At 42.7% G+C, this 25,569-nt stretch overlaps 1 protein-coding gene across 2 annotated transcripts in view; it reads left to right on the forward strand.

Moving 5' to 3' along the window:
- The window catches only part of BIRC6 (baculoviral IAP repeat containing 6), a 177,129-nt gene that overhangs the window by 85,913 nt on the left and 65,647 nt on the right, over positions 1–25,569 (forward strand). For both annotated transcript variants that reach the window (XM_056853593.1, XM_056853594.1), the window contains exons 45-59: positions 164–291; positions 1,751–2,313; positions 3,534–3,709; positions 4,948–5,044; positions 5,801–5,995; positions 7,259–7,459; positions 10,018–10,297; positions 12,363–12,619; positions 12,948–13,056; positions 15,312–15,533; positions 16,059–16,839; positions 20,069–20,212; positions 22,654–22,783; positions 24,367–24,498; positions 25,061–25,228. In XM_056853593.1, coding sequence (XP_056709571.1) covers positions 164–291; positions 1,751–2,313; positions 3,534–3,709; positions 4,948–5,044; positions 5,801–5,995; positions 7,259–7,459; positions 10,018–10,297; positions 12,363–12,619; positions 12,948–13,056; positions 15,312–15,533; positions 16,059–16,839; positions 20,069–20,212; positions 22,654–22,783; positions 24,367–24,498; positions 25,061–25,228 — 3,583 coding nt within the window. The remainder of the gene's footprint in view (positions 1–163; positions 292–1,750; positions 2,314–3,533; positions 3,710–4,947; positions 5,045–5,800; positions 5,996–7,258; positions 7,460–10,017; positions 10,298–12,362; positions 12,620–12,947; positions 13,057–15,311; positions 15,534–16,058; positions 16,840–20,068; positions 20,213–22,653; positions 22,784–24,366; positions 24,499–25,060; positions 25,229–25,569) is intronic.

Below are 25,569 nucleotides of genomic sequence, written 5' to 3' on the forward strand. Positions count from 1 at the left end.
GTCTAATTGAAATCTGTGGAACATACTTCTGAATAAACATGCTGATGAACGAGATGTAAGACTCTTATAGCATCCTGTGACAAGGGCTAGAGGATTATTCCGGAAAATGTAGTTCACCAGTGATTAATTAAGATACTTCTTTAATTCTTTTTCTCTTCCCCAGGTTGGCCCCACAGCCACGCAAGCTATGCAAGAATTTCTTACTCGTTTACAAGTGCATCTTTCTTCAACATGCCCTCAGATTTTCAGTGAATTTTTATTAAAATTAATACATATTCTTTCAACTGAAAGGTAACTTTTTATTCAGTAATGGTACTCTGAAATATAAATAGTTATGGATGGATATACCCAAAGATAGATATGTTTATCAATTCCCAATGATTGCCCAGTATGTTCACCCATGTTTTACACGTGATAATGGAGATGAGTAGAAATATTAATAAGTCAGTGACAGTATGGTAGGGAAAAAGCATTTGCTTCCTCCAAAGCCACCCTGAAAAATGCTTGACTTGTTCCAAACATATTGCTAGAAACTGTTTGATTTTATTAGACTAGTACAGTGGTTCCCATACTTTTCGGGTCACCACCCCCCTGGTTCCACAAACTCAACCCCAGCTCCCCCTAACCTATCCTATAAAAAGCATTATTCAAAATATGGGTCTGCATGACTCACTAAAGAAGATAATAATAAAATTTCAAAACAGGAATAATTAACTGCGTATCTATTCAAAATCAAATTAAAACTTTTAAGTTGAAATTTATTCAACAAAACCAGTGAACTTGATCCAGTAGTACCAGCTCTTCAAAGTCTGGAAAAAAATTCTGATAGTTTCCACCAAATTTGCCAGCATGGTGAGAGTCCTCTGAATTCCAAAAGCTTGATCTATTGTAAATTAGTGAACAACACAGTTGAAGGGGCCCACCCCTTGCGCCCCCCTGCTGCCCTCTTGCCACTTAGTGCCACCCTAGGTAATCTCACTGCCCCCCAGGGGGTGGTACTGGCCACTTTGGGAACCACTGGACTAGTAAGTATCACATTTTCTAAGCGCATACAAAGGCTAGGCGTTTTACATAAAACAGGCTTACAGGCTAAGTCGGATAAAATGCACAAGGGAAGGTGAGTGGAAGGAAGGAGTAAATCAGTCTGCATACGCAGATGAGAAACTGCTGTTGTGAAAAGTGGTGTTCTTATTGGGTGTTTAAATGTATCAATGGAAGGAGTCAAAGAACTGTCCCGAGGTAGGGTTCCAGTGATAGGGATCAGCAACGGACATGGAGTATCAGGGAAATAGAAGATGTAATGCTGGGTTTATGGAAAATTAAAGGTGGTGAGTTTCTAAAAAAAAAAGGTTTAAGGTCTTTGTGGTTTTGCTCCTCTGCGTGTGGCCTCTGGCAGCTAATAAAGTACTGGTTCCAAGCATTGCCCGATAGCGAGGTGGGTGGGTAACCACGCTGAACTGAAGGGGGTTGCTTTTGCTGCCTGCTTGTGGGGATCGAACCCAAAGCAGTCCTTCAGTTACTCAGCTTCCTCTTGGGGCTTCTGGATGTGTTGTAGATGATAAAGAATTGCAGCTACCTATTTAAAGACACCATGCTTTAATCTATAAGCAGATGTTCGGTGTGACTACTGACATCCAAAACAAGCGTGAATTTTCAAAGTGTTATGCTGGAACTGGCAGTGATTTTGTTACATGAATGTTGTGTGCGAATCTGTCCTCAAATCCTAACTTTTCATTTCAATCACCTTTAGGGGTGCGTTCCAGACTGGCCAAGGGCCTCTGGATGCACAAGTGAAGCTTCTGGAGTTTACCCTTGAGCAGAATTTTGAAGTTGTTTCTGTCAGCACAATTTCAGCCGTTATCGAATCCATCACGTTTTTGGTGCACCACTACATCACGTGTGCTGACAAAGTGATGTCTCGCAGCGGGTCTGACAGCTCAGTGGGTGCTCGGGCATGTTTCGGAGGACTTTTTGCCAACATAATCCGGCCGGGGGACGCCAAAGCCGTGTGTGGGGAGATGACAAGGGATCAGCTCATGTTCGATTTGCTCAAGCTGGTCAACATTCTGGTGCAGCTGCCGCTTTCCAGCAACAGGGAATATAGCGCCCGTGCTCAGGTGGCCAGCAGCACAACGGACAGTGTTTCAGATGAAGAAAAGGTTTCAGGTGGAAAGGACAGCAATGGGAGCAGTGGCAGTACTCAGGGCTCGACAGCGTATGTGGCTGACCTAGTCTTGGCTAACCAGCAAATCATGAGCCAGATCCTGTCTGCTCTGGGGCAGTGTAACAGCAGTGCTATGGCAATGATAATTGGTGAGTGTTTCAAGAGTTATTTTGCTTTCCGGTGCTTATACTTCTGTCCTCTTCCAGTAAAATCCTCAGAGCGATTTACAGTTCTCTAGTAGTTGGTTGGTTCTGGCATAGTGCAGGGCCAAACCAGTTGTATTTGCAAGCGCTGTGGTTTTTAATATACCTATTTCTGCTATCTTCATATCCACTGGAATACTTGTGTGATTAGAAATATGCCCTCTTAAATTAAGGTCTCATAGGTAGCTGGGCTTTTTTTTGTTAGCTGTGTAACATATGAGTAAGAAAGTAGTACATCTAGCAAGAATTGCTAGAATTCACAGCTACAGGGCCTAAACTGTACTGATAATGTGGCATACAGTTTGGATTCTTTGATCACATCTGGTGGCAATATCCTGTTGTAAAGAAAACATGGTAGGAAGGAGTGAAAATTGAAAGCCCAAGTGAACCTTAAAATAGCTTTGTTAGGATGTCTCCCAAGGGAAGTGAATAAAGAAAATAGGTTTGCAGTAAGAATTTTAATAGTACACTACTGGATACAGAAAAACTACCAAAAACTAAAGCTTGGTTGAGTAAAATGTGGTTTATTTTATAATATTGGAAAAAAATAGCAGCATATAAGCTTTATTCCCCAAAATATTTCTAAATGGTGACCTTTCATTCTGTATTGGAATAAGATTAATTTGGGGATTCTATAAAACAGGACTTTTATTATATGCATAATTTTTGTGCATTACATTAAGTGTAACAGGAGATTCTGTATGAAATTTTTGAAAGCCGTTCCCCCGGGGGTGGAGCTGCTGTTAGGCAGCTTCCTAACCCCTTTTGGCCTGGGAACTCCCCCTGACGCGACAGCATTGCTGCACCGCCTTTTTCGGTGACACAGCATCGCTGTTTACTATGGGGATTCCCTCCCCCCCTGTCTTTGTTTTCTTAAAAATAAAAAACCTTTTTTCCCCCGCACAGTTGCTGCGAAACCTCATTGAAGGTGCTGCGGCAGCACTGCGGCCACACCGTCTCCGTCCGCTGCGGTTTTCAGGAATGGGCTGTTACTGTCATGCCTGCAATTTCTTCTTCAGCAGCATACAGAAGAGCTGCCAGTTTTGCATTGTTCTTTGACAGTACTTGAAAAGATTAAACAACTGTTGTTTTTTTACTTGGTGTGTATTGTGTGTTCTCATTGTATTTTTCTCCCACTGATCTGGACATTCTGTTGCATTTCTTAGGCGCAAGCGGTTTACACCTTACAAAACATGAGAATTTTCATGGGGGATTGGATGCCATATCGGTTGGAGATGGATTATTTACTATATTAACAACGCTCAGTAAAAAAGCCACTACGGTGCAAGTGATGCTTCAGCCAATTCTTACCTACATGGCCTGTGGGTATATGGGAAGACAAGTAAGTGTTCGGTACATCACAACATAAATTGATCTCCTCACTTTCCACACTGCACACATGTGTGTACTATGATATTGTAGGGACTGCTGGCACCTATCCCCAGGCTACAGAGCACTGCAGAGGTAAAGGTCCCTCCCTCCTCTGTTGTGGGATGCCTGGGACATACCTGAATGGCTATGGCAAGGCCACCTGCGCTGCCTACTTGGGCACCCACTGGCCCTGGTACCCCATCTGCTCTCATATGTAGGGCTTACAAGAAAGAACTATTTATATCCTTTATACAAGAAAGGATTATTACGTAGATTTCTGGGTACCCATCTTCATTTGTTCATTTCACTCATACCCTCTTCTTTCTCCGTGGACGCAGCTGGACAGTTTTATGGTTCTCAGGCAGTCTCTCATCTTGGTTTGATGTTTTCATTCCGTTCTTCAAAGTATCAGAAAGTGCCATCGCTAAAGGGAGAATGTTGGGTAGTGTGGGCTTGAGCTCAGTAGTATCTTTAGAATGACTTTGTAGCTTGGTTTTGCTTATGAACAGTCACCATGTATGTGTTGGGAAATTTTCTCGTTAAACCTGACACAGATTATTCAATCCAATCTTAGAAGAGCTTTGCCTTCCCTGCAACATCAGGCATGGCTAGCTGATTTGAGCCATCTGAGTCTATTTGCTTTGCCAGCACCTTGTCTGTTCTTGAAGCGCATTATTGTCTGGGTTGACCTCTACCAACAGATTGACCTGTTGGTAGAGACAGAAGATGGATAGGTGGCAGATGGATAATTGAACCCTTAGATTGAATTACTGGCATGGTTGGTCTTTCGTTTCTTTCCGTTTGTGCCTCTATTAATCCATATTAGCCCTTGCTTTCTAAAACAGAGAACCTAAACCTTGTCTGCTATGAAAAATATTACTTAGTTTTTTTGACTAGTAGTAATTTTAAAGGATCCTGTATGTATGACTGGTAAAGGTATTATCAGATCTGTCAGTTTCATGACACAGCTGCTGAGGAGCTAACTAATTCATTTGTTTTCACAAGTTGATGGATAAAGTATAAAAGAGGAGCTAAATGCTCCATCATGTACCGCTTAATGCTTCGTGTGACAAATGCAAAGTGGGCGTGTATCTTCCATTTATATATGAATAACTATATAGAGATATGTATAGTTTCAGAAATGGTCAGTCTGTTGGTATGAAATCAAGCCTGTGTAATCATGTGCTTAATTCCACGTGTTTCCTGTAGGGTTCCCTTGCTACTTGCCAGTTGTCTGAGCCCCTGCTGTGGTTCATCTTAAGAGTTCTGGATACCAGTGAGGCACTGAAGGCATTTCATGATATGGGTAAGAGTGTCTTTCCCTCTCCAGGTCTAGAAAAATATGAAGGTCAAGATCTAAACAGCACAGTTTAACGAGTAGAATGTTCTTCCACGTGCCTGTTGCATTTACACACACTGTGGTGCGTGCTGCTCTAGAGTCTGCTGCTCCTGAAGGAGCAGCTTTTCTTTTGGGGGAGGAGTTCAGAGTCCCACTCCAAAGAGTAAATCCTAACATCTCAGCCCAAGGAACTGGCAAGTTAACATTATAGGACTGGGAGTCAGTGTGGTGTAGTGGTTAAGAGTGGCAGACTCTAATCTGGAGAACCGGGTTTGCTTCCCCGCTCCTCCACTTGAGCGGTGGACTGTAATCTGGAGATCCAGGTTTGATTCCCCACTCTCTTCCACATCAAGCCTGCTGGGTGACCTTGGGCCAGTAACACTTCTCTCAGAACTCTCTCAGCCTCACCTACCTCACAAGGCGCTGGTTGTGGGAAGGGGAAGCGAAGGTGATTGTAAGCTGCTTTGAGACTCCTTAAGACAGACAAACAAAGTCTGCCTAGGAAACGTCAGGATGTGATGTCACCCCATGGGTCAGGAATGACCCGGTGCCTGCACAGGGGACCTTTACCCTTTTAAGATAGAGAAAAGCAGGGTGTAAAAAACAACTCTCCTCCTCCTCCTCCTATCAAGCATGTCTCTCCTAATTAAAGGTGGACAAACCTAACTCTAGTTTTCTATGTGGTTAGCCTAAACATTCATTAAGTTTTTCTTTTTCTTACAGGAGGTGTTCAGCTCATTTGCAATAACATGGTGACCAGTACGAGAGCCATTGTAAACACAGCAAGAAGCATGGTGTCAACTATTATGAAATTTCTAGACTCTGGCCCTAGCAAGGCAACAGATAGTAGTTTGAAAGCAAGAGTTCTAGCTTCAGAGCCTGATAATGCAGAAGGAATCCACAATTTTGCACCATTGGGTATGTTATATACTAGTATAATGGCAAGAAGAAATTTCTGGATCACATTGGACTACTTTTACATTATTTGCTTAGTAATTTCTAACATTTACCGGTAAATCTGGTTTGCATCTCAACAGTTGCAGAAGGTGGTGTATTTAAGAGTCCATGGCTGAATAGCAGCACAAATGAGATTGGGAGGAAAGGAGGGATAAACATGTTTCACTTCAGCCTACAATTATTGAAACAAGATAGATATAATGCTCCTTTGTTATTCTACTGACTAAAATACCTTTCAGGCTGGTTTTTTGTTTGTTTGTTTGTTTCAAATCCTGCTGTCTTGCAGTGTACATTTGTATGATGTTATAGATTGTTATTTTGTGTGTAAATGTGTGTTTAATATGTATTCCAACCTAGTGCGTTTAATATTTATTGTTTCATACTGTTTTGCCAAGTTTGCTTACTGCTAAGCAGCAAAAAGTGAAGTTATTTGACAACTGAGATTAAAACCGGAATCATTCACCTCCCAGGGAGACAGGCTTTTTGCTTCATGCCTCGTTGAAGAAAGGCTGTAGATGTGAACTTAATATGTAGTGCCCCTGATTTCCTTAAAAGATGGGTACACAACTAGGATCAGTCATGGAATTGGGCTCTTCTCCACCCATCCTGGATGTCTCTTCTGGAGCTCTCCCAGCGTGGTGTAATAGTTAAGAGCAGTGGTTTGGAGTGGTGGATTCTGATCTGGAGAACCGGGTTTGATTCCCCACTCCTCCATATGAGCGGGGGAGGCTAATCTGGTGAACTGGATTTGTTTCCCCACTCCTACACACGAAGCCAGCTGGGTGACATTGGGCTAGTCACAGCTCTCTTAGAGCTCTCTCAGCCCCACCCACCTCATAGGGTATCTGTTGTAGGGAGGGGAAGGGAAGGTGATTGTAAGCCAGTTTGAACCTCCCTTAAGTGGTAGAGAAAGTTGGCATACAAAAAACCAACTCTTCTTCTTCTTCTCCCACTGCCCTTCTTTTACCAGCAATAACCATGGTTTCATCAGCATTAATGTTAACTACAGTTATGGCTCATCAGGATTGAAACACATTTCAAATTGATTTCCCTCTTGAAGAGAGTGGAGACATATTGAAATGCTTGGCAGAGGATAGATCTGCTGGTATCGGATCAGAGGCACACTGCATATCTGTGTAGGGAAACATAGGGAAATATATTTAACCACACTCTTATCAGGTATCATCCACTGTCAAAACAATAATCGCAATTGTTTATTTGAAGGTTCGATTACATCAAGCAGCCCTACAGCCCAGCCCGCTGAAGTATTGTTACAGGCAACTCCTCCCCATAGAAGAGCTCGGTCGGCTGCATGGTCTTACATCTTTTTGCCTGAGGAAGCCTGGTGTGACCTTACAATTCATCTCCCTGCTGCTGTGCTGTTAAAAGAGATACACATACAGCCTCATCTTGCATCTCTTGCAAGTGAGTATAATTGAAGTACATTTCATTTTCCTCGAAGTCTTAACAAAATTTCTGGCAGGGGATGAGCTTTCATGATCCACAGCTGACTTCTTCGGAAGTGACTTCAGAATTGACTTCTTCAGACTTCTTCAGAAGTGAAGAAGTGAGCTGTGGCTCACTAAAGCTCACGCCCTGCCAAAAACTTTGTTAGTCTTTAAGGTGCTACTGGACTCTTGCTCTTTTCTACTGCTGTTGACAGACTAACACGGCTACCCATCGTGATCTATCTTCATTTACCTTATATGGGGTAGAAGAATTTGCAATTTAGATAAGAAAATATTTTAAGAATAAGAATGCTCTTTATAGTGCGGTACACAGCCAGGGCTGGTCCTATACCTCACAGGGCTTGTTTCCAGACTTGTATTCCACCATCCCACTGCAGACCTCCCTCATGTGGTTCCTCAGTGTCCCCTATCCCTCAGAAGCAACATTTGATGGAGATCAGTGGGCTGCAGTGAAAATGGGGAGGCAGGAAAATTTGGTTCCACTCGTGGAAATGTATTCTGGGTACAACCCGTGGCATGGAACCCTGACCCTGGTAGAGAATTTTTCCTTTTTATGTGATTTAAATGTAACAGAGATTATTTAATGAAATAAGCAGGTAGGTGTCTGATACAACTTCCAGATTTCTTGTCTTCCATGACTTTTTATCTCTGCTCTTCAGCCCGTACCTTCTTACCTTAGCTTCTCTTTACTAATCAGTTCTTCATCAAAATACTCTGAACATTGGAGCACAGACTTTGACTTGGTTGGTATGGAATCTTAGGAGAGTGCTGTAGGGCACAATGGAATGAATGCAGCATCTGGGAAGTGAGCGGTTCCCTCTACGGAAACAGTAGTTCAGCAGCACTTTAACTGTATATGGGTATATTATTTCTACTAATGCCCAGATCACATTTTCAGGATGGTATGAGTCATCTCATAGTTAGCTAAGGCATACCTTAGACGTTGCTACAGATTAGAGTATGAACTGATTGATTTAAAAGGTGTTTGACATATTTACTAAACAAATTTAAAAGGGACCACGTGTTACTTTTATGTCCCAGTAGCAACACATTCTCACATTGAAATATTTGTTTAGGGGGGGAAATAAAGTGTGGTTTAAATGTTATTTTCAAACAAATTCAAATCTTTGTTGAAGTAAACTTTTTTGGAATAATACTTATAAAAGTTAAAGGCAATATAACATGCTTCCTTTGCATTGTTCAAATGTAAGAAAAACAGACAAGCCCGAATGCGCTGAACCATTGAACGGTTAATTTTAGCAGACCCAAAGAACTGTGCATAATGAAACGCCATGGGTGTGGTTGTTGACCTATCTGTTTCTATCAAATTTGACTCTTCTGTGGGGCTAACTGAGGCATTTCAGCTTCAGTCATTCTTCCTAGCATCACTTGCATTGCTTGTTAGTTCTACATCAGATTTGTGATTACAATATTCCTTCCACCATGCAAGACAACATAGAAATAAATTTTTTAGCTTTGTTGGTGAATTCATATCTTGATTCGTTTGGATTCCTATGTATTTGGGGTTTTTATCCCCAGCCCTCTGTTTACAAATCAGTAAAACCTGCACGCTCTTTCTCCCTCAATTCCTAAGAATAATCAACTGAAAAACAGTAATTGTAACTTTGAAACTGCCAGGCTTGCCTTAATACAGGTTGAGTATCCCTTGGGACCAGAAGTGTTCCGTATTTCAGATCTTTCCGTATTTTAAAATATTTTGGAATATTTGCATATACGTAATGAGATCTTAGGGATGGGACCCAAGTCTAAACACAAAATTCATTTATGTTTTATATGCATTATATACACATCGCCTAAATGTAATTTTAAACAATATTTGTAATAATTTTGTGTATATTGAATCATCAGAAAGCAAAAGGGTAACTATCTCACCAGAATACCTGTATTAGCTGTTAAACAAGAGCAACAACAAACTAACAGTGGCAGACTTTCAGTCTCCACCTATAATGCTGTGCACAGTGTGTGTGTGTGTATATATATATTTTGTGGGGGTGAGAAGAAATATCAGAAGCAGTTGAGGGACCAGGAAGTGGGTCCTCTAGGGATGAGGAGGCGTTCTGCTGGATGGCTTTTTGAAATGTTTCCTCCAGAGTCATCTGCCTCATTAACAGCAGTTTTTGTCTTAGGAGTCCGGTTTTTGGGTCATTCCGGTTTTTGGATGTCCGGTTAAGGGATACTCAACCTGTACTGTATTGGCCATGGTATCCATTCAATGTTTATGTTATGAAACAATGAACTTTTAAAAATGGAAAATTTTCCATGAAAAATCAGAGCACTGGAGAATTACTTATTCTTGTAAAAAGCATTTGGCATATCGTTGTCTTGTTTTAAGCTATACTGTTGTGGTGTTGTGTTGGTGTTGTGTCCTGCATGCTCCCTTATGGTTTCATGTGTTAAATGTTTTTTACTTTAAAAGGATGAAATCTCTGCCATCAAGTTGTAACCAAGAGCTAACCTGTGTATGTGTGTTGTATGCACATTTTGTTTCCACAGCTTGCCCTTCATCAGTATCAGTTGAAATAAGTGCAGACGGGGTGAACATGTTGCCCTTGTCTACTCCTGTTATCACAAGTGGTCTTACCTACATAAAAATTCAGCTTGTAAAAGCTGAAGTTGCCTCAGCCGTTTGTCTTCGCCTTCACCGCCCACGAGATGCCAGCACATTAGGCCTCTCTCAGATAAAACTGCTCGGGCTCACTGCCTTTGGTAACACCTCATCCGCAACAGTCAACAACCCATTCCTTCCTTCTGAAGATCAGGTATCCAAAACAAGGTATGTGTTGTCAGTGGACACAAGAAAAGCTGAAGTATCCTGATGTTCTTATTTACCATTTCTTTTAAGGCTTCGTTGCCAGGGCGCTCCTTTACCTGTTCAGAACGTGTACAAATGGCGTGCTACTACTAAAACAAGTCCGAGCAGCTGTCTCTTTCAAGATAGAGAACACAGGGATAGCGTTGATTCTCCCAAATACGAAAAAAATTCATGGAAGAAAGATTCAGAAAGACAGTTCCTGGGCTTAAGATCTGCCGCCATTTTGGCAAAAGGGATCTTGGGCCCAGAACTGGGGCTGTGAGCAGAGGTGAGATTAGTACCTGAAGGAAGGAAAGTGCATAATATGTGTAGAGTGCAGTAAGCTGAAAATTTTACTTAAGCCTATGTGCATTTTCATATTTTTTTCAAAATCTATTTGTAAACATTCTTATGGAATATATTTGTTCCTTCACCATAAACCTAAGCCTTCATAAGCAAACTTCTGTTTTATTTGTACTGGAGCTGTTGTGAGTTCGTTTGTGCAGGCCGTACACCATCCCGTGTCCTGTTCCCGTAGCACTCTTCTTTTTCTAAGTTAGTACCTTCGTAAAATGCACAGAGGATTTGTTTTTTCTTGTGATATTATCTTAGGTTTGTGTGAGCTAACATCTCACAATTTTCTGTCTCACAGCTATCGTTTCCCAACTTTTTCTCCCTTATTCCAGGCTGTCTGTGTTGGTGAAAATCCTCACATACACCAATCCCTCCTTTGCCCACACACTGTTTTGTGTAAACATTACACAAATCCCAGCTGTTTTGCAGTTCTGTGGGTTATCACCTAATTTTTTCCCCCAGTTTTTGCGTTAAACTTTGCACAATGATATCTGGAACGCCTGGGTATGCTTTAAAAATCAAAACCTAAGCCACACTGAACCCTGAGAGGAAGGTGTATATGAGAAATCTAGAGAAGCTACAGGGACAGCTGAGATAGATCAGAAGAGGAGAAAACCCAATTGCAAGTGTTGTGCAATGTAAGAGTTAAGTTGGTTGGATGTATTGTGCATTTAAGGGTTGGGGCTGGATGTACAGGTTCTGTAAATGGTGGGACCTTCCACGGGTGTGTGAGGAGAGCTCCACTGTGGAACTGGAACCTTTGTATCCAGCACTTTTAAAAATATATATATATATATTTATTATATGAGATGGGTACAGAAGGAAAACAGGGGAGGGGGAAATATATACATCCAGTATGTAAAAGGTAAAGGTCCCCTGTGCAAGCACCGGGTCATTCCTGACCCATGGGGTGACGTCACATCCCAACATTTACTAGGCAGACTTTATTTATGGGTGGTTTGCCAGTGCCTTCCCCAGTCATCTTCCCTTTACCCCCCCCCCCCCCCAGCAAGCTGGGTACTCATTTTACCGACCTCGGAAGGATGGAAGGCTGAGTCAACCTTAAGTCGGCTACCTGAAACCGACTTCCGTCGGGATCAAACTCAGGTCGTGAGCAGAGCTTGGACTGCAGTACTGCAGCTTACCACTCTGCGCCACGGGGCTCCTGTCCAGTATGTAATTTTCACACAAAAATTAATAATAGTAAAAAATACTCTTAACACAAAACAGGCATTCGGCATTATCAAAATCTTCATTAATTGGGCTAATAATATGGAATACACATACTAAATAATAAATATTTTCAAAAAAATGGTTGATACGTTAATGAACCTGATAGCTTTTGTAAATAAAATTGAGGTTATATTATTATACGTCTAATTAAGACCTTGTTTTTACTAATCTTCTATGTGTATGTAAAATGGTTTCCATATCTCGTTACGTTGCTTGAGGCTGGTATCACTATTAGTACTTATCACGTGGGTCATTCTTGCCATCAAAGCATACTCCATCAGCTTGTCCTTCCACAGTGCTTGTTTTTTAGTGGAAGTTTAAGAATGCAGGGAGCCCATTTGGCTGTGATTGACTCTAACCCTATACTGTCACCAGAGGCTTGTTTGGCTGTGGAAGAGTCTGTATGAATAGTAAGGCTGTGGCAACTTGATAGGTCCAACTTAGTGTCTTTCTTTTTCAGCATTGGATGGTTGAGGCTGTTGCATCACTGTCTCACTCACATAAGCGATCTGGAAGGAATGATGGCGAGCGCAGCAGCCCCCACGGCCAATCTGCTGCAGACTTGCGCTGCGCTGCTGATGTCTCCGTACTGCGGCATGCACTCTCCGAACATTGAGGCGGTGCTTGTAAAAATCGGGCTTCAGTCTACCAGGATAGGCCTGAAGCTAATAGACATTCTTTTAAGAAACTGCTCTGCATCAGGAAGTGATCCTACAGGTATGAATGGAGCTTGCCACGTGTCTTGTTTGAAGCAATAGGCTTGTGGCTAAAAGAGGCTTGGTGTTGCTATGTAGGAAGTGGTGCATTATCTCAGAAGAACTGATGCATATAGAAATAATGAGACTTCGGCAATATACTTGTTTTAAGTTCTTCACCTTATAAGTCACTTTGCTGTTACGATTTCAAGCTTTTCTTTATCGCTATGATTTAATTCTTAAATAAAGTTCAGAGGTTTGTTTTTTTTAAGGCAACTGAAAAGCATTTTCTGACATAGATTTCTCAACTCACCCTTAATCAAACTTCAATTTTCTTTCCATGTGGGAAGACTTGAATAGTCCTTTGCTTTTTGGAAGATTAAATGGCCTATCATCAGATTCCACAATTGATATTCTCTATCAACTTGGGACTACTCAGGACCCTGGAACAAAAGATAGGTAAATGGTTTGATTTAGGTCTTTGCGCACATACCAAAATGGAATCCAATGTAAAGAATACTGTATAAAGAAGACATAGTGTATATTTGTGTAATCTGGGTGTGGTCCATTGCATAGCTTGTTATACACACATCCATAGGGTGCAAGAAGCGGGCCTACCAAGTGTTGGGGGTGGAGTATGGGACTCCACCTCAGTTGTAGCATGAATACCAGCCTCTTTACTGTCTAATTTTAATTTTTGTGTCTGCGGTGCAGGGATTGCAATCTGATAGCAGTGTGTGTAAGTATAGAAGTGTAGAAGTTGCTGAACTGGGTGACAACCATAGGAAATTGGCTTGTAGATGTATATGCTGTTAAAGTGGTTACTTTTGGGAAGGTTCTTACTCTCCAACTTAAAAGAAGGCACTCCATTGGCTTTACCCGTATATACTAATGTATAAGCCGTCCCGCGTATAAGCCGAGGTGCCTAATTTCACCCCAAAAATGGGGAAAAATTAGGCACCCGCGTATAAGCCGAGGGTTGGCTTACACAATGCCCCTGCCCCAGGTCGCCCTACCGCCCGGCCTCCCGGGCCCTCCAGACCCACCCCAGCGCCACCCTAGGGGGGGGAGAAGAGCCCCTGAACCCCTTACTCACCGGGAGGACGAGGCCCACTGATCAGCCAGAGGCGGCGGCAGGGAAGGCCCCCGCTGGCCGCTCCCAGGCTGCAGAAAAGGCGTGCGGACCGGTGGCGGCGGCGGGGCCTGCCTGCGCGCAGGAAGGCCCCGCTGGCCACTCCCAGGCTGCAGGGAAGGCGCGCGGGCCGGCGGCGGCGGTGGTAAGTTCCCCCTCTCTCCCCCTCCCCCCTCCCCTACCGTATTGACCCGCATATAAGCCGAGTTGGCTTTTTTCAGCCCTTTTTTTGGGCTGAAAAACTCAGCTTATACGCGAGTATATATGGTAATTTTGTATCAGTATACCTGTTTCCGATCTGTGTCATATGATTTATAGAGCCGAAAATGGAGATAGGGACAGATGGGGATTTCTCTACAAACCTGAAGGAAGTCCAGGGGTTGCAGAAAAATCTTTAAAAAATACATTGGGGTTTTGACCATCCCAAAATAACAGAAACAAAGCCTGGCAACCTCCCTCCACCCCCAACAATATTGGCAAGCTTGGTTTCTGTATAGCAAAGCCATGGGGGTGGGGAGCAAGGGTGGACCTGGGGGCCAAAACAGCCCAGGAAAAGGTCTCATTCCCCTCCCCTGTCTTATTAACGAACCTGATAGCTTTTTGTAAATAAAATTGAGGTTATATTATTATACGTCTAATTAAGACCTTGTTTGTACTAATCCCCTGATAGGGGAGAACTTGACAGGGACAGGACAGGCAGCAACTGCCAGAAACACACTACCCATACGCCTCAGCCTGGTCCAGCTGTGGAAGCCACCATGTAACTGGGCCCAGCCACCTCTCGGCTTGGCCAAACTTTCCCAGGTCTGCCCGGGATAGGGAATGAGGGAAACTGAAGTTATGGGAGGTGGATGGTGAAGAGGAAGCAGGAAAAGGTTAGAAGCCATGGCGGCTGAAAGAGATGGGAAAGAGAAAATAGTGTGGGGAAGGGATACAATGTAAAATTAGATGCTTCCTGTAAGTCCTTGTGGATCCCTCACTTGAATAAATTAAGTTATGCAGTCCTACAGTTTTGTGTTCATGTTATTGATGGTGAAAAATCAATAACATGTACATAGCTGAGAATTTTTTGAAGTACTCTTATGTGTATCATTTTTTAAAAAAATGGATTTTATCATACACAAGCAGTTCCTGGCCTCCTTTCCCCCTTGCTCACTTTTTGTATTGAGCCAAAAGCACTTGACCTGATATGCAAGGTAGTATCTTCAAGACTATAAAAATAATTCCTAACCATGAGTAATGGTGTTCACAAATCATTTAATTCAGGCACAATGTTTTTTAAAAAAAATTAAGCTAGTAGCTTGCGATTCAGTTGGACTCAAATTGTCTGATTCACTTTGGCTACAGTCATGAAGTATTGCCTTTATAAAAATTACCTTTTGAATACTACGTGACTAGGTGGGTGTCATCTAAGGATTACAGAAATGTTTACTCCTTTGAGTCAGTTATGTGAACACTTATTTTTAGTTTGTGTGCTGCCTGAAATGTACTGGTTTACCAAAGTCCAGTTCCTCTCCAATATATAGAACAATAAAGATATTTTACCTTGAACAGTACTGTTTACTCTGTGTCCATCTCCTAGAATTCAAGCCCTGCTGAAGTGGGTAAGCGATTCAGCAAGAGTAGCTGCTATGAAGAAAAGCGGCCGGATCAACTATGTCTGTCCAAACAGCTCTACAAGAGAGTATGGTCTTCTGATGCCATCTCCTTCCCATTTGCACTGTGTAGCAGCAATTTTATGGCATAGCTATGAATTGCTCATAGAATATGACTTACCAGCATTGCTGAACAGAGAGCTTTTTGAGTAAGTAACGTAAGCATTTCTGGTAGATATAGCAAACTGTATCTCCTTCACAGTTGTTGGTTGTTTCACAGCTCTTTCTGCTGTACCCAGAATCCATTGCAGCTGTTATTTTTGAACACATGAATCTGCCTTATACTGAATCAGACCCTTGGTCCATCAAAGTCAGTATTGTCTACTCAGACCAGCAGTGGCTCTCCAGGGTCTCAGTCAGAGGTCTTTCACATCACCTACTTGTCTAGCCCCTTTAACTGGAGATGCCGGGGATTGAACCTATGACCTTCTGCATGCCAAGCAGATGCTCTACCACTGAGCCACAGCCCCCTCCCAGTGTGTGACTTCTTGATGTGTGACTTCTTGGTGACACAAGTTCCATAGCATCAGTAGACAGTGTTACTGATTTATATATCCTGTAGCTAGCTTGTGTTTGCTGTATTAAATATGCTTGTATGGTACATGTATGATTTTTAAATTAGCTAGGAGAAATGGGCCCATGATCTAATTACTCTTTGTTCCCTTTGTCCTTAGGTCTCTCTTTAATTGGTCCATGTCTCTTCCCTGCAATATGGTTTTGAAGAAAGCTGTCGACAGTCTGCTTTGTTCAATGTGCCATATTCACCCAAATTATTTTTCCTTACTAATGGGTTGGATGGGCATCACTCCTCCCCCTGTCCAGTTGCAACATAGACTGTCTATGACAGACGACAGCAAAAAACAGGACCTTAGTTCATCTCTGACAGATGACTCTAAAAATGCACAAGCACCTCTTGCACTAACGGAGTCCCACCTGGCCACCCTCGCTGCCTCATCCCAGTCTCCTGAAGCTATCAAACAGCTGCTGGACTCAGGTTTGCCCTCACTACTTGTAAGAAGCCTTGCTAGTTTCTGCTTTAACCTTACCTCTGCCTATGACTGCAGTCCTCAGTCAACAGATAATTCCCAAGACCGGCTCAGAAGACATCACGTTCCACAGCACTTTAATAAGATGCCCATCACAGCGGACTTAGTTGCTCCTGTTCTCAGGTTTCTGACAGAAGTTGGGAACAGCCACCTTATGAAGGACTGGTTGGGTGGCTCCGAAGTCAACCCGCTGTGGACAGCACTTTTATTTCTTCTGTGCCATTCTGGTGCTACTTCTGGAGGACATGGTGTGGCAACGCAGCAGACCAGTGCTAAGCCTACTTTACTTTCTGCGGCTTCAGGAACAGGGCTGACCACTCAGCAAAGGACTGCTATCGAAAATGCAACGGTTGCATTCTTCTTGCAGTGCATCTCTTGCCATCCTAATAACCAGAGACTGATGGCTCAGGTAATAAAAGCATTAACCTTTTGTGCAGGTAATATTGATTGTTTGGATCTGAATGGCGGGCAAAAAATCGGTGGGCAAGAGCCTCTCTGGAGGAATCTTTTATAAATAAATGTATTTTATTAAAAATGTAACCATTACAATACGAATACAGATTAAAACTTCTTCTGAAAAGATTAGTGAATAGTTGCAAATAAGCCAATAAATGATCAAATACCTCTCATTTATACAATCAATTCCACTTAATAATGAACTGCTCTAAATTGCATATATATCATTGGATTAAAAAGGCAAATTCCATGCTGGCCATAATTAGACGAGGAATAGAAAATAAAACTGCTGATACCATACTGCCCTTGTACAAATCTATGGTGAGACCACACTTGGAATACTGTGTACAGTTCTGGTCACCACACCTAAAAAAGGATATTACAGAGCTTGAGAAGGTGCAGAAAAGAGCAACCAAAATGATTAGGGGACTAGAGCAACTGTCCTACGGGGAGCGGTTAAGACGCTTAGGGCTGTTGAGCTTGAAAAGAAGGCAGCTAAGGGATGACATGATAGAGGTCTATAAAATTATGCATGGTTTGGAGAGAGTGGACAGGGAGAAGTTTTTCTCCCTCTCCCATAATGCTAGAACGCGAGGTCATCTGTTGAAGCTGGAGGGTGACAGATTCAAAACAGATAAAAGGAAGTATTTTTTCACACAACGCATACCGTATATACCCATGTATAAGCCGACCCGCGTATAAGCCAAGGTGCCTAATTTCTCCCCAAAAATGGGGAAAAATTAGGCACCCGCGTATAAGCCGAGGGTCGGCTTATAACCCCCCCCCCCCCGCAGGCTTACCTGACAGGGCTCTCCAGCGGCGAGGGTCCGGCGGCGGTGCGGCCCGGGGGGGCCTGGGCAGCCTTCCTGCGGCTGCAGGAGGCTTCCCATGGCCCCTCCCGGCCGGGAAAAATGGCGGCGCGGGCCTGGGGGACCCGGGGCAGCCTTCCTGCGGCTGCAGGAGGCTTCCCATGGCCTCTCCCGGCCGGGAAAAATGGCGGCGCAGGCCTGGGGGACCCGGGGCAGCCTTCCTGCGGCTGCAGGAGGCTTCCCATGGCCTCTCCCGGCCGGGAAAAATGGCGGCGCTGGCCTGGGGGACCCGGGGCAGCCTTCCTGCGGCTGCAGGAGGCTTCCCATGGCCCCTCCCGGCCGGGAAAAATGGCGGGGAGGGCCGGGGCAGCCTTCCTGCGGCTGCAGGAGGCTGCCCCAGGCCGCTCCCGGCGGCAGGAAGCGGCACGGGCCCGCCGGCGGCGGCGGTAAGTTTCCCCCTCCCCCTCCCTCCTCCCTCCTCCCTCCCCCCGTATTGACCCGCGTATAAGCCAAGGCCGGCTTTTTCAGCCCATTTTTGGGGCTGAAAAACTCGGCTTATACGCGAGTATATACGGTAGTTAAATTGTGGAATTCCCTGCCCCAGAATGTGGTGATGGTTGCCAACTTGGAAGGCTTTAAGAGGGGAGTAGACATATTCATGGAGGAAAGGGGTATTCATGGCTATTAGTTAAAATGGATACTAGTCATGCTGCATACCTATTCTCTCTAGTATCAGAGGAGCATGCCTTTTATTTTGGTTGCGGTGGAACACAGGCAGGATGATGCTGCTGCAGTCGTCTTGTTTGTGGCTTCCTAGAGGCACCTGGTTGGCACCTGTGTGAACAGACTGCTGGACTTGATGGGCCTTGGTCTGATCCAGCAGGGCCTTTCTTATGTTCTTATCATATAAGCCTCTTAGTCTTTATCATCTGATTCATCAAGTCTCTGAGTTCTAACATTACAAACAATATGTAGTACTTCTACTCTTGGTCATACTTATCACCCAGCAATCCTGATCTCCTGTCCTTGTGCCTGTGGTGAGAGCAGTGCGCTTGGAGGCATCCTTATTATTTGAAAAAGTTCAGGGAGAGTCTAGTAGCTGTACTTGCGATTTGGGCTTGCACGCATCTCCCACCTCTCTTCTCATGCAGGGAATCCTAGTTCAAAATTAATTCCAGTAACCCAGGATGTACAAATGCAAGCATGTTGGTTAGAATTTCTTTCCCACAAACAGGATTTTAAACTTGGATTATATATTGGATTAGAACCTTAGTTTCTGCAGGGAAACTAAATCTAGCCACCATAGTGTAGTGGCTAAGACCTGCGGACTCTAATCTGGAGAACTGGGTTTGATTCCCCACTCCTCCACTTGAGTGGCGGACTAATCTGGTGAACCAGGTTTTTTTCCCCACTCTTCCCCATGAAGCCTGCTGGGTGACCTTGGGCTAATCACAGTTCTCACAGAGCTCTCAGCTCCACCTACCTCACAAGGTGTCTGCTGCGGGGAGGGGAAGGGAATGCGATTGTAAGCTGCTTTGAGACCCCTTAAAGGCAGAGAAAATCTGGTTATAAAAACCAACTCTTCCTTTTTATATGCCTACATTTGTATGCCATAGGTAACCAAAATTACTTTCTATATGGGGTTCTCCACATGAAAAGGGAAGGCAAAAGAGAGGAGCAAAGACACACAAGTGAGATTCACGCACAATCACAATTTAGTTTTAGCATAATGTCTGAATGCAATGTAGGTTCCTCTCATAGCATGGATAGCGCTGTAACAGCCCAAACTCGTCCATGAATGAGCACAGCTTCATTTTGTGCAGCACAGCAGCATCAGCCAGGCCACAGGCAGCATGGAAGAGCTTTGTGACACTGAGCTCGGCTGGCTGCCCCTGTATGAAATGAGCATGTACGTTGCAGAGGATTCTTGAATGCCCACCTGCGTGGACCACTCTGCTATTGCCTTCCATCATTCTGCTCCTGCCCTGCTGTGTGGCACAAAAGGTCATTGAGGAAGGGCAAGTGATAGCAAATGGTGGGGAAAGCTAGATGGCACCCACCTCCATCAGCCAGATATAGCCCCTGTGGCACCAGTTGGCAAACCCCATTTTTTTAAAGTGTAAATGTTTATATAAAGAGAACTGAAATAAAAAGGTGGCAAGTTTATTTGTAACACGGTTGTATTTTACTATTCCAAATTATTCATATAACCTCTTATTGTCATTTCAAACCATACCATGACATAAGCAGAGGATGCTTAAGTCCTGCTAGCTTTTAAGATGAGTAGAAGACAAATCTTCTGACCATAGTTAATAATTATGCAAGGGTGTAGTTCATGCCTTGTTATTGAGATTTTCTTTATTCATTTTTTAGGTTCTTTGTGACCTCTTCCAGTCCTCTCCTCAAAGAAGCAATCTTCCAACATCTGGAAACATTTCAGGGTTTATTAGAAGACTATTTTTGCAGTTGATGCTGGAAGATGAAAAAGTGACCATGTTTCTTCAGTCACCTTGCCCAGTAAGCCTTATTTTATTCCAGTCTGCTCCAGTGCTGGGACCATCTATATATCTAGATTCTTAATAATTGCTCGCATTTGATGTTCTTTTGCCCTGACTAGAGTTAATGCTTAAAATATTGTATTTGAAAAGTTTTCCTGCCCTGATGATTTAGATAGTTTAGAGAAACATTCTTCAACTACAGTAGTATAATTATGTCTACTCCTGCATTTTATTTTTTTACTTATAATATTTGTTAACTGTCTTTCTACCTTATAAGTACTCAAGGCAGCTTACAACAAAAAATAATAACATGCAATAAAATACATTAAAAAGGTAATTAAAAATAATAAATTTAAAACTGCCAATAGGCAGAAATTCTAACCAAATGCAATCATAAATAAAACTTTCAGCTGCCTCCTAAAGATCAAGGGGGCCAGGTGCACCTCCCTGGGGAGGTTGTTCCATAACTGTGGGGCTACAACTGAAAAGGCCGTCTCTCGTGTACTCACCAGACTAGCTCCTTTGATCGGTGAGACAGGAAGGAGAGCCTCTCCCTGTGATCTTAGTTCCCAGGCAGGAATGTGTGGGCGAAGACACCGACATGGTCCCAAGCCTTGATGAGATCTTTTCCCTTCATTTGAGTCTGTTGTGTTGTATGCCTTCGTGTCTTGGTTTTTAAATATATGTTCTGATTGCTTTGCAAACTTAACAGGTGATGATTAGAAATTATCACTGCTTTGTGTTCTGATACATATAAAGAATAACTCTCTTTATGGTCTGTATATTAACAGTGTAAGAGATTAATTAAAACAAGCCTCTAAAAACCAAGCGGATGCCACTAAAACAAGACGGCATAACAGCACAAAATACACATCGAGCAGCCTAAAATCATATAGATTAATTGATCATTGTGCCACAGGCAGACCATAAAACGTTTAAAAGATAAAACCCCACAGTTGAAAGCCTGGGTAAAAATTAATGTTCCAGCCTTATGCCTAAAAGAAAGTATTGTAAGGCACCAGGCAAGCCTCGTGGTGGAAGGCATTCCACAGGTGAGGCACCACCATTAAAAAAAATCCCTGTCTCTGGTTACCACCTGCCTCACATATGTAGACAGAGACACAGAACACAAGGCTTCAGAACTGGCAGGCTGAATAATATGGGTGGAGGCAGTCCTTCAAGGAGCCTGACCCCTAAGACATTTTAAACACAAGAACGACCACTTTGAATTGTGCCCTGAAACAGCCAGTGCACATTTTTCAGCACAGAGGTGATCTGATCTTTGTATCTAGCCCCTGACAATAACCAGCATGGTGCAGTGGTTAGAGTGTCAGATTAGGATCTTGGGAGGCCCAGGTTCGAATCCCCACTCTGCCATGAAACCTTGCTGGGTGACCTTGGGCCAGTCACGCACACTCAGCCTAACCTTCCTCAGAAGGTTGTAGTGAGGATAAAATGGAGGAGAGGAGAATGTTATGAGCCACTTTGGGTCCCTGTTGGGGCGGAAAGTGGGGTAATAAATAAATAAACCTGGCTGCTGCTTTTTGGACTAACTGAAGTTTCCAAACAGTTTTCAAAGGTAACCCCATGAAAAGTACATTACAGTAATCTGTAGAGAGCAGTGATGGTGTCCATGTAGACACTTCAGTACTAGAATATTTACTGTGTTCTGAAATCGACAGATCTGATAGACACAGATGACTATTGAGCATATTACAATTGGTCTTTTTTCCTCCACTCTTACCGTTATAACTTCATGTTTAATTGATTGTAAACAATTTCCTTCATCTTATTGCAACTTTATTCAGGGTTCCTTGCTAAAGTTCCTGTTCTATGTGTTCTCCCAAGCATGTGGCCAAGTGTTAGTTTTAAAGATGAACACCAGTTGTGGCTGGAGGGCAAAGAACCAAACCATTTGGATGTAACTATGGTTGCCAGCTCCGGGTTGGGAAACACCTGTAGATTTTGGGGGTGGAGCCTGAGGAGGGTGGGGTTTGGAGAGGGGCAGGACTTCAATTCCATAGAGTCCAGTTGCCAAAGTGGCCATTTTCTCCAGGTGAACTGATCTCTGTTGCTTGAAGATCAGCTCTAATAGCAGGAGATCTCCAGCCACCATCTGGAGGCTGGCAACCAACTGATTTGCCATGATAGTGGTTAATTTTTTTTTTAGATGTGTTCAAGGGAGAGGGTGTCAGCCTGAGGATACCCAGCCTTGTTCCCCTAAAGGCAAACCGTGGTTTGTCTTTATCTGTGAGCCATTCCTGAGAGACCTTTCTGGGATTGTCCTAGCAATAATGTCATCCAACCCTGTTCTTTCTAAGATAGTGAAGTACCCTAAAATGTTAATCATTCCCAAGGGTCATATTCCCAAGGCCTAGAGCTTCATTTGTAATAATATGAAACTTAGTAGTTGGACTATTTCTGAATGCTTAAAATAACTCTTTGTCCCCTAACATCTAGTTGTACAAGGGTAGAATTAATGCCACCAGCCATGTAATTCAACATCCAATGTATGGGGCAGGACACAAGTTCCGCACTCTTCTCTTACCAGTCTCAACAACATTGGCAGAAGTTCTTGATCGTGTATCAGGCAAGTTCCATATTATTTTTTATCATTATTTTAAAATTGGCCTTTAATTATATTCAGTGGAAATTTACATTTAGGTTGCAATCACATCAGTAAAACCAACTTTTCCAAATATATATGTGTATGTATATAAACTGTAACTGGACCATTTGTTTAATTGGAACATGAGTGTTTTAGGTAGGTCTTCATGGTCAACTAAGTATCTTTCAGCTTATTCTGTGAAATTGGGGGAGGGCTATAGAACTCTCCCTCTGCTCCCCCCCCCCCATGTAGAAGTTAGGATGCATAGGTTAGCATGTACGGGTATTTTGAGAGCTGATTTGTGCATTACTCATAATGGAGCCCCATGTTTATCCCATGCCAGTACTTTGACAGAGTAGTATCACTCAACTTGTACAATTTCTGGGTCTTGGAATTTGTATGCAGAAAATAAAACAATCTAATCATGGGGTTGTTTTCTTTAATCTGTTAAGCATTTACATCTTTTTACCATTATTTTAGAATTGGCGACAAACTATAATGAGGAGCCATGGTTTAGCTAGGTTTGCAAAACTTGGTTTGCATTAACCCTGATTGAAGCATACATGAGCAAACCATCCTTAAAGCAACTTTCTGGCTTCTCCATCATCTCTGATTGCAACATGTAGGCTTCCCTGTATGGACGCTCCAGCAGCTGGGCTTAGCTTGGCTAACTAAATAATAGCTTCCTGTGAATTGTAACCAAGATTAAGGCTGCGAACCATGGTTTATAAATTTATGCACTCTTTACATGTAGCTTGCATAGAACCAGCTGTTGCTGGAAGAATGTGGTTCTGGTATAGAAAATTCATGCTGTATATTATGATGGCCACATGGGGAAGACACAATGCAGATTCTGTTTGTAGATGGACCTTGAATACTAGTTTTCCACTTTAACTATAATAAAATACATAATTTTTCCATTTTATTATATAATCACCTCTCAATAACTAATGAACGAACTTTAAAACCAAGGAAGGCTTGTGCCTTGGATGGGAAAATAAGCTTTTACTATATAATAAAACTGTATTTATTTTTAATGCTCCTATCAAAGTGCTTTACTTCAATACCCATAAATCTTGACCCACTAGATTTTATATTGCTCAGAATACTCCCATTTAGAAAGATAACTTAGACAGACAGCTGTACCTGTGCCACTAAGTTCCTGTTTGAATGAAGTGGTTAGGGTTGACATTGGTATGTGAAGTAATCATGTCATCAGCCCCAAATAATAGTCCTGTGTAGACAATCAACCTGTATAAGGTTGAAACGGGCCACTACAGTACTATGTTGTACCGGCCCCAACCTTGTTTTGTTTACACATTTGGATCTCAATGCACAGTCCCTGCCTACACACCTGTTCACCATCTGTACATGTAAATGTGGTATCCAGTGCACAATTGATGGGGAACACAACATATACTGGTGAATCCTGATCTTACAATATTCACACAAATTGGACATGTTCACAAGGATGGAGTACTAGTAACTAGGCAAGTAAACTGATTTTGAGTAAACTAGTTTTCAAATAACGATTTTAACATTTTACGTAAAATTTTGTTCTTCAGATACTCCTAGTATAACTGCCAAGTTAATTAGTGAACAAAAAGAAGACAAAGAAAAAAAGAACTATGAAGAAAAAGAAAAAGTTAAAGCAGAAAATGGGTTTCAGGACAATTACAGTGTTGTTGTTGCTTCTGGTATGTGTTCCCTCTTTTAAACTTTGAATTAAAGCTTCCAGGTGTCTTGAGGAAGGTGGGGGAGAAGCGGCTTAAGGGTACAAATGGCCAGTCTGGGCCATTGCAGGTCGTTTAAAAAGGGCAAAAAACAAAATACAAATCTAATATCTTAAAGCTATCGAAAACATCTCTCATTATCCTTCCCCCATGCCTTTGCACTCATTAGCCAGAGCACTGGAAGATAGTAGCATGTAGCGCAATGAAATAAAATGATGCATGTGTTATGTAACTAGGGCTGATTATAAAAAGACAGTCAGCTTGGCACTTACCCATGCAGGAATGCACACAGCCGAGCATCTTCTAAAAAACATTCTTAACCAAGCATTGGTCCCTACATGTATAGCTGGTCCAGAAGGAGTAGTATTTGCATCCAGAGTTTACACTCACAGGGACTATCACATGGGTTAAAATATCTTCAAACTTGAGACTGTGTATGAATAAAGCCCTTTTATGCGCACAGAATCTTTAATATTACTGTTGGTATTGCCTACTGTTATTATTCTTAGAATATTATTTTTTATAGGTTTGAAGTCACAATCGAAGAGGGCTGTGTCGTCTACGCCTCCTCGTCCACCCTCCAGACGAGGCAGAGTAATGGCAGATAAAGTAGGCAGTTCCTCTACAGGGGGCGACACTTCCAGCAAAACTATTAGTGTTCCCGTTTTTCACCTTTACCATAAATTGCTACCAGGTAATGTCGGGGGTGGGTGGGGTTGGGGACAGCATGCTTGTTGTCTAATGCAATCTAAAGCTGGAGCTACTGTGGAGTAATGGTTAAGAGTGTAGGACTAGTATCTGAAAGACCCAGGTTTGAATCCCCACTCGTGCCATGGAAGCTTGCTGTGTGACCTTGGGCCCCTCACACTCTGGCAGCCTAATCCACCTCACATGGTTGTTGTGAGGATAAAATGTAGGAGAATGGTTTAAGCCACTTTGGGTCCCCATTGGGGAGAAAGGCAGGGTATAAATTAAATCAAAATAATAATTAATAATCTACTGAAGCAAATGAAATGCTGGTGGTTACATTCATCT

Source organism: Euleptes europaea, chromosome 7 (genome assembly GCF_029931775.1).
Source record: "Euleptes europaea isolate rEulEur1 chromosome 7, rEulEur1.hap1, whole genome shotgun sequence".
In the NCBI taxonomy this organism is placed as follows: domain Eukaryota; kingdom Metazoa; phylum Chordata; class Lepidosauria; order Squamata; family Sphaerodactylidae; genus Euleptes; species Euleptes europaea.